This window comes from Silurus aristotelis (genome assembly GCF_946808225.1).
Source record: "Silurus aristotelis genome assembly, chromosome: 9".
Taxonomy (NCBI): domain Eukaryota; kingdom Metazoa; phylum Chordata; class Actinopteri; order Siluriformes; family Siluridae; genus Silurus; species Silurus aristotelis.
Genome location: NC_139582.1, coordinates 26,307,880 through 26,317,769, shown reverse-complemented (window position 1 = coordinate 26,317,769; position 9,890 = coordinate 26,307,880). Strand labels below are relative to the sequence as shown.

Here is a 9,890-nt window from a genome sequence, read left to right as displayed (position 1 = left end):
AGCGCAAAATGATGTTTATTATCTTTAATGTAATCATAACGTATATAATTTCAGTAATGTTTAGAAATGATATAAATATGAACTTTTTTTTCTTAATCACCTCTACCTATTTCACCTAAATCACATTAAAATAATGTTAAGTATTGTCACAATCGCCTCAGAGCTTTTCTCTGTATATTGTATATACACATGTTATAAAGGTAGTGAAAGAGAAAGAGACTCCACAGTGCTTTTACTGTTTCACCCTCCTGTTATCATAAGGACACTACATGGAGAAAACACGGGTGAAAATGGTATGGAAAGTCTTTATTTCCACATTTTAGTAAACACTGTCCTAGTTATCTGCTTATCATTAGGAATGTTCAGTTTTCCACAGGTGTTTATTTCTGAGGTAAACCAGTTCACTCTCCACACTTACCTTCTTTATATCGTGCCTGTTACTTTAATTACCACACAATCTTTCAGAAGTATACATTAAATAAAAACAACAGTAAAATGTGATTAATTTAAAACAAAAGATCATTTCTTATCGTGAAGGAGATGTCAGGTTATCCAGGTCAGGTCAGGTCAGGTCATCCAGGTCAGGTCATCCAGGTCAGGTCAGGTCAGGTCATGTTATCCAGGTCAGGTCAGGTCAGGTCAGGTCAGGTTATCCAGGTCAGGTCAGGTGAAAAGTGGTAGTACGTGATGGCCGTTTCTTCAGAATGAGAAGGCGGGAACACAGGAGCCAATGGGAGACTCTGGGAGCTGCACAAGCGATTTTTTCTATTTTTCTTTTTTTTTAACTAAAGGTCGTACTATGTTATTGTTAAAATATTACATTTTTGTTTCATATAAAACACGCAAAAAACATATTAATTGAATTTATCATCAATTGAATAATATAGCTAAATATAGCCCAAATGTGGCCCATACAGGGCCCTCGAATAAACAAAATGGGCAACCTAACTGGGGCCCACAACCCTGACTAATCTGGGGCCCACATTCAGCCCATCAAAGTGCCCACTCTGACCCATGCCCACGTGATGCCCATATAAGCCAGATAAAACCCATGTGGGGCCCACATGGACATGTTGGCTGGGATCGTCACCCTGATTAAGGCCAGGCAGCATCTATACCACCTGAGGCGCTTAAGAGACTTTAAATCACCCTCTCTGGTGCTGAGGTCTTTCTTCAACTGCACCGTTGAAAGTGTCCTGATGGGTAGTATCTCTTCTTGGTTCAAGAAATGAACCATGCAGGGCAGGCACCAGAGGGTGGTGCAGTCAGCTGAGCGTTCTGAGCTCCCTGAACTGCAGGACATGTACAGCAAGCAGTGCTGGACCAGGGCAGGAAAGATATTGGGGGACCTTAGCCATCCCAATAAAGAAGTCCTCTTTTCTGTGTTGCGTTCAGGAAAGCGCTTCCAATCCTTGAAGGCAAACAGAGGGAGAATGAGGAGGAGATTCTGCCCACAGGCCATTCAGAGCCTAAACCAGGAAAACACCTAAAACATGAACACTTTAGTGACAATCGCACTGAGACACTTTAAATCTGGACTATTGTTAATATCTATTTATTATTTCTTTCTGACAAAATTTCAGCCAGTAAGTAGTTCCACACATACCTAAGATCGCGCGGCCTGTTCGGTGTCATATACATATACACATATAATATAAATATACATATATAATATACATATACATATATAATATACAAAGTATTTGAGATCTATCAGTCTGGAAAATGTTATAAAGCCGTTTTTAAAGCTTTGGGAATCTCAAACCCTACTCTTTACCATAACTTCATGGTATGACTGATCAACTTAATTCCCCTGTAGTTACTGCAGGTCTGCACATCTCCCATTTTTAAAGATCAGTACCAGCACACTCCTTCTCCATTCCTCAGGCATCCTCTCACCTTCCAAAATCCTGTTAAACAAACTTTTTAAAAACTCCACTGCATCGCTCCTAAACATCTCCATGCTTCTACCGATATGTCCTCTGGTCCAAACGACTTTCCAATCTTCATCCTCTTAATCACTGCTCTCACTTCCTCCTTACTAATCCTATCCACTTCCTGCTTCACCATCTCCACACCATCCAACCTTCTCTCTCTCTCACTTTCCTCGTTCATCAGCCGCTCAAAATACTCCCTCCATCTTCTCAACACACTGTCCTTACTAGTCAACACATTTCCATCTCCATCCTTTATTGCTCTAACTTGCAGCACATCCTTCCCTGCTCGGTTCCTCTGCCTGGCCAATCGGTACAAATCCTTTTCTCCTTCCTTAGTGTCCAACTTCTACAGATCCTCATATGGCTTTTCCTTTGTCCTTCACCACATCCCTCTTTACCTGCTGCTGCATCTCCTTGTACTTCTGTCTACTTTTCTCATCACTCTGTCAATCCCAATTCTGTTTCAACCACGTCTCTTTGTCTTCCTTTCCATTTCCAGATGTCACACCAAGTACCTTTCTAGCTGTCTCCCTTATCACTTCTGCAGTAGTTCCACAATCATCCAAACCTCTTTACCACCACCGAGCCCCTGTCTGACCTCTTCCCTGAATCTCACACTACATTCTTCCTCCTTCAGTTTCCACCATCTTATTCTTCTTCCAGTCCTCTCTTTCCTCCTCTTCTTCTTCTTCACCTCCAAAACCATGGGACATGACATGGGTTATCTGTACTTCTACTGAGTGAAGGATGTGTGAACCTTTGCCACCGCTGGCTTTAATTATAAAATGTTTGCCAACATATTACAGTTATAATGTAGATAAATAGTACTAATAAACTACCCACTCTGTGCAATTTGTATAAGGTATTTAAGTGTGTAAACTAATCCTAATGTAATAGTGGAGCAAAAGTGTATTTATATATAAGAACATCTGTATTATTTAGTTTTTGCAACACTGAGCTGCACACATATTCAAACCTGTAACGTTTGCTTATACTACACATTTAAATGAACCATATTAACTTGGTCAAAAGCACATTGCACCATTTTCTTTATATTTAAGTGGAAATTAGTTTTGTATTTGTATGCACAAGTAATTTTTGTATGCAGCATGTAGTGTAAATATATATTAGATTTTAGTTATTTTTGTTATTAATTAACTTTTATTTTCATTTGGTGATGAAGCTCGGGTATTCTTGTATTCAGAGCAGTGAGAACTGCATACAATTCTAGACTGAGACTCCTGAAGTTACTGAGTGTCACAGTTGGACCCTGGAAACACAGATTTTAATGCTCCCACATTAAAGTTGATTGCTTTCCATTTTATTCTTTATGTATAATAGAATTTTGTTAATAACTGAAATTTAATTTAGTAATTAACAATGATGATTTGTTGATACTTCATAATCATCTATGATATAGAATAAAACATTATTTTTTCTAAGAAAGAAAATAGAAATGCTGGTGATAGAAACAAAGTATAAGTTAACAAACAATAGCAAGAGAAAAATAAGTGAACCGTACATGAAATAATCACAAAAATGTTCCTGAACACATTTTTAATGACACCGAGACTCTATGCTAAAGTAATTAACATTTCACTACACTTTAAGTCAATGGCCCTAAAGTACCCCTAAACTACAGCCCCATACCATTACCACTTCTCAATCAAACATTACAGTTGACTAATAAACTTATTTGAAGTTAGAGAAACACAGAAATGAACGTCGGTGCAAAATACCTAAAGGTTTATACATTTAACATTTTAGATTTAAAAAAGACTTATGGGTGAGATTTGTCTGCACTTTAATTCTTATTGGTCCAGACAGATACAACAAAAATCTATTCCCTGATCTTGCTGTGTAACCGTGTGCTCAAGCTCAAGTTTGCAGTAAATCAGTAACACTCGGCTCAGGGGACAATGGATTAGAAGCCGTTCCATTAGATAATGTTCAGAAAGCACATATGGGTGAAATGCTCAGGTAGCCTCATACATGTTGCCATAATGTGTAGTTGTAGTGTAACTGTAGATGGACCAACAATGTTCTGATGGCTTGGAAAGGTGTCCAGTTTGTTAGAGCTAATTAAAATTTACATTACAATTTAAAGTTCCCCAGATATTTACAGTACAATTTCCCTTTACATCCCTTCAAATAAAAAATTTAAGAAGATGATTTGTTTCATGGTTGTATGTTAGAGCACTTGTGGTTCCTTAATGAGCTTTGATGAACATAGCTCCGTCCACAGTGTCCACAGAGGTACAGCTTCTGTCCTGTATGACTCTGCTGGTGGCTGAGGAGGGCACGCCGAGCACTAAGACTCATCCCACACTGTTCACAGTGATACGGCTTCTCTCCTGTGAATACACTGGTGCGATTTGAGAGTACTCAGGTGAGTAAAACTCTTCCCACACTGTTCACAGTAATACGGCTTCACCCCTGTGTGGACACGCTGGTGTTTTGTAAAATTACTCTGTTGAGTAAAACTCTTCCCACACTGTTCACAGTGATATGGCTTCACTCCTGTGTGGACATGCTGGTGCATTCTAAAATTATTTTGATGAGTAAAGCTCTTCCCACACTGTTCACAATGATACGGCTTCTCTCCTGTGTGGACACGCTGATGTGATTTGAGATTACCCTGCTGAGTAAAACTCTTCCCACACTGTTCACAGTGATACGGCTTCTCACCTGTGTGGACACGCTGGTGTGATTTGAGATGACCCTGTTGAGTAAAACTCTTCCCACACTGTTCACAGTAATACGGCTTCTCTCTTGTGTGGATACACTGGTGCAATTTAAGACTACTCTGGCAATTAAAACTCTTTCCGCACTGTTCACAATAATACGGCTTCACTCCTGTGTGGATACGCTGGTGTAATTTGAGAGTACTCAGGTGAGTAAAACTCTTCCCACACTGTTCACAGTGATACGGCTTCACTCCTGTGTGGATACGCTGATGTAATCTGAGACTACTTTGCTGAGTAAAACTCTTCCCACACTGTTCACAGTGATAAGGCTTCTCTCCTGTGTGGACACACTGGTGCGATTTGAGACTACTCTGATGATTAAAACTCTTCCCGCACTGTTCACAATAATACGGCTTCACTCCTGTGTGGATACGCTGGTGTACTTTGAGAGTACTCGGGTGAGTAAAACTCTTCCCACACTGTTCACAGTGATACGGCTTCTCTCCTGTATGGATATGCTGATGTAATCTGAGACTACCTTGCTGAGTAAAACTTTTTCCACACTGATCACAGTGATACAATTTATTTCCTGTGTGGATACGCTGGTGTGATTTGAGATGACCCTGTTGAGTAAAATTCTTCCCACACTGTTCACAGTGATACGGCTTCACTCCTGTGTGGATACGTTGGTGTCTTTTCAGAACAGCAATTTTAGTAAAACTCTTCCCACAATCTGAGCAGTGGTGCATCTGGAAAACAATATAAAATGATTTAATATACTGTAATAATTTTAGATTTGGTCTTGCATGATATCAGAAATGTCTGCTATAGTAATCTGATAAGGTTTGAAACAAGTTAAATAAGAGGTATTTTGAGGCCTTTTAGAAAACCTTTAACTATTTAATGTTCCAAAATCCCTGATATTTATGTCTTCAAGGTGTAGGAGTTTTCCCAGTACCAGACCAGGCAGCATTATATCATCTTATTTTCAATTCCAGGAGACAGGAAAAAAGACTGTGGAACCTGTTGCGCTTCTGTGATAACATCAGATCCTAACAGGATTTAGTCCACGATCACAAAGCTACCTGAAACTATGTTCAAGCAATGTTTGGGTGACTTTGGATTTTACAGTGATCCAAAAGCTACTACTAGTAGCTCTCATTAGACAAAGCTCAAAATCTGGACTGGTGCAAACAATCTTTACCTACTGAGCGGATCTGCATGCTGTCTTTCAAATGATGTGTGAAAATCCCTGTGGTTGGGACAACAATACATTGATGACGACTGCAGGTAATTATCTGTGGCTGTCAAAAGCAGCAACCTACTTCCTCCTAATGGCCTATGAGGGCATTTTCAATCAACTTGTTAGCATGTACCTCCGCTTTCAGACTCTCAGATGAAAATCACCTACCTGAATGTAAATGTGAACAGTTCCTGACCAAAGTGTTCTACATACACAATTTGGATACATTTGGAAAGAAGATACTCTGACCCAGCCATTAATGTTGCACAAGTCAGTGCACTCTTAGCGCAGGTCTCAACCCCGGATACATGTGGAGGGTTGAGTTATGAAGGACATCCAGTGTAAAACATGTGCCAAATCAAACATGCAGATCACAAAAAAAATTTCATACCAGATCGGTCGAGGCCCGGTTTACCAACGACCACCACAGGTATCGTTAGCCAACAGGGTACCGGTGAAAATTGGACTACGGTTGGCCGAAGGAGGAGAAGAAGAGGAGGAAGAAGTCTACAGAAGCAGCGGAAAAAGAAGAAGTGAAGGACAGTGCAGGTTCGGGTTGGTACTTTGACTGGAGAGAGGGACCTGATATGATGGAGAGGAGAAAGGTAGATATGTTGTGTGTTTAGGAGACCAAATGGAAATTGAATAAGACCAGGAATGTTGGAGGTGTTTAAACTGCTCTATCATGGTGTGGATGGAAAGAGAAATGGTGTAGGGGTGATTCTGAAAGAAGAGTACAGTAAGAGTGTAGTGGAGGTGAAGAGAGTTTCTGATAGGATGTGAAGGTGAAGCTGGAAGTTGAAGGGGAGATGATAAATTATCAGTGCTTATGCTCCACAGGTGGGCTGTGAGATGGAGGAGAAGGAAAAATTCTGGAGTGAGTTAGATGAAGTGGTAGATGGTGAACCTAGAAATGAAAGATTAGTGATTGGGGCAGACTTTGAAGGGCATGTAGGTTAAGGGAAAAGCGGTGATGGTAGGTATGGAATTAAGGAGAGGAATATGGAAGGGTAGATGGTGGTAGATTTTTGCTGAAAAGAGGAAAATGGCAGTGGTGAACACGTATTTTAAGAAGAAGGAGGATCATAGAGTGACGTATAAGAGTGGAGGAAGGTGCACACAGGTGGACTATGTTCTATGTAACGCAGGTCCTTTTCTCCCTCCACCTGCTAGACTCCGGGGGCCACTCAGACTATTCTTATACATGTTTGGCTATTCATACAGACTGCATTCATATTAATTGTACAGCAATTCAGACTATTGTTATTCATACAGACTGTATTCATACTGATGGCCGGACATTTCAATGGACAGGAGGAGAATGAATTCTCAGAAGCCATTCTGAGAAGCCATTAATCTCAAGTAGCAAGGACCTGGACAACTCTGCTAGTGCTAATGTTAATTCACCTATTTCTCCATCACCAGCAGCACTCCATTCTCCAACATCTATCTCCCCTACATGCCAGTGTACACACACACACATACATACATACATACATACATACATACATACATACATACATACATACATAAAGCGGGTAAAATAAGTATTGAACATGTCAACATTTTTCTCAGTAAATATATTTCTAAAGGTGCTAGTGACATGAAATCTTTATCAGATGTTGGTAACAACCCATGCAATCCACACATACAAAGGAATCAAACCATACATGTCCATAAATGAAGTTGTGTAATGTTGTGAAACAACACACACACACAAGAAAAAGTATTGAACACATGAAGACAGGGAGGTGCAAAAGGGAATGAAAAGCCAAGACAGCAGTAGATATCAATCAGTAATTAGAAAGCAATCCTGCCTATTGTCATTGTAAATTAATATCAGCTGCTTCAGTCCCAACTGATGGCCTGTATAAAGGTGTCCCAATAGCAAGGTGTCACACAAGAAACATCTCATGATGGGTAAAAGCGAAGAGCTCTCTCAAGAACTTCGCATCCTTACTGTTGCACACATACTGATTGCATTGTTTACAGAAGGATTTCTAAACTTCTGAATGTTCTGAAGGGTTTGATATCTTTGTATTCGAGCAGATGTAGTTGTGTTGGCCTATTTTGATAATAGATGCCTTTTAGGCTAAGACCACCTGTTCTCTTTGGGTCCATCAACACTGTGATTCTAATGGTTCTAATTTTAAAACATGGTTCTAATTTTCAAAAGTAATACTAATAAATGATCTTAAAGTGCGAGGCAGAAACTAAACAAACTTGCAGTCCGCCACTTAATACTTTACTTTAAAACTAAACTTCCTCTGGGAGATCACTGGGATACGCATGTGAATATTTGATCTGTTCACTGGTTGCATGTGTAAAAGCTGTTGGTATCAAACATTGTTTACTTTATTAACTGAGTAAAAAGCTGAAGAACAGATCAAATAGGACAATTGATTAAAGATTTGGGGAGAAATTTCGTGTTTCCTTGTAAAAAATTTTTTTAAATAAATAAAGTAGTTTATTGTGATACACTTAAAGTTAAGGTATTTTTTTATGATTTAATTTTAAATACATCATGATGTATCTTTGCCCTGCAAACCACACTGAAAGTTGAGACATGAATAAATTGTACCTTTGATCCAGCAGCAGCAGCAGGAGTGTGTGGAGGTTCTCCTAAAGATCTCCGTCTGGACTCTGATTTCATGATCAGAGGTGTAAAGAATCAGGACACTGGAAGAAAAATGCAGAGGTTCATGACTCCAGAATGTCCACTAGCTGTTCCCCGAGCAGCTCAGCTGCTACATTTCACTGTATCTCACCTTTGGGTAAAAATCCGCTAAATCCGGGACAAAAACGGGGTTGAAGCTCGCGCGCGATAGATTTATAACAGCGAAAGGAACGTCGATGTGCACGCGCAGAAAGTGGAGAAAAACTCACGCCCCAACATTAACTTCAGACCGGAGCGCGTGAAAGAACTCTATAAGTACAAACACAGATCACAAAGCAGTGGGCGGGGCCAACGGGCTCGAGTTCTAAATCCGCAAACATCATTGGCTCTGGGATCACTGGGATTTTCTGTCTCTCACTCTTACTGGTAGAGCTGAAACAGGTAATTATAACATAACATAGGGAATTGTTCATTTAGTTATAATTTTTCCTATAAAACTTCATTATAATAAAAGTAATATATAATAATGTGTTAGTGAAAATAATAATAATAATAATAATAATAATAATAATAATAATAATAATAATAATAATAATAATAATAATAATAATAATAATAAATCTAATAATACTGTTAGCAACAGTGTAACAATAACTCAAAAAATATTTTGTTTTGTTTAATGAAAAAAAAGAAAAAATAGTAGTTTTAATATGTAATATGTCATACAATAATATAAAATATAATGTTCTATTTGAATGTTTATTTTCCACAGAAATGCCAGTGTTGAAAAACAGCTTCTGGTACTAAAGGTGTGTAACGTTTTGGTATTTCTGCCTTCAGTGTGTAAGAAAGTACAAGGTGATTATTACTGCATGATTCAGTTCTATTTAATGAGCATATAAATATAAATTATTTTACAGAAGTGAACACCAGACAAAATCTGGAAATCCGAGGCCTACAGTGCTCAATCAGTAGGTTCAAGAAAAGCATCTGCTTAATCGAGGTACTTTCTCACAAGTGAGAATTGTGACTAAATAAAACTAAATGTTTTTTTTATTTTTTTTAAAAATCAATAAATAAAAAGAAAGGGAAACACATGATAGATTTATTTTAAGTACAGTTTCTATCAAGTTACAGAAGGCTGATCATTAAAAAGTGAAAGAAATATATAATAGCAGTTGTAGGAGGAGGAGGAGGAGAAATATTTTGAGAAATAAGGATGTGGTGGGAATGTGGGTGTGGTGGGACCACTCACAGTTTGATGATGTCATGCTGCTGTTAAAAAGCAGGTTTCAGTACTGTGTTGGTACAGTTTTACACAACTGTAACTTAATAGAAACTTTACTTAACTTATAAAATAGTGTAAAAAAAATAACTGTATATGCCAATTACAGTATATCCTGACA

General features: G+C 38.6%; 1 protein-coding gene across 2 annotated transcripts; it reads right to left on the bottom strand.

The window, feature by feature from the left end:
- Positions 1 to 757: 757 nt before the first annotated feature.
- Positions 758 to 8,871, bottom strand: LOC310731217 (uncharacterized protein). 2 transcript variants are annotated; one of them, XR_014535099.1, is made up of 3 exons: positions 8,636 to 8,871; positions 8,449 to 8,546; positions 758 to 1,411 (listed from the first exon to the last, which is right to left on the bottom strand). XR_014535099.1 is itself a non-coding variant. In XM_083550711.1 (3 exons), exons 2-3 carry the CDS (start codon positions 8,518 to 8,520, stop codon positions 4,270 to 4,272), a joined length of 1,176 nt encoding a protein of 391 aa, XP_083406837.1. In that variant the 5' UTR covers positions 8,521 to 8,546; positions 8,636 to 8,871; the 3' UTR covers positions 3,602 to 4,269. The 2 variants fall into 2 exon arrangements, 1 of the variants encoding a protein (XP_083406837.1); XM_083550711.1 differs by lacking the exon at positions 758 to 1,411 and adding an exon at positions 3,602 to 5,373.
- Positions 8,872 to 9,890: the final 1,019 nt, after the last annotated feature.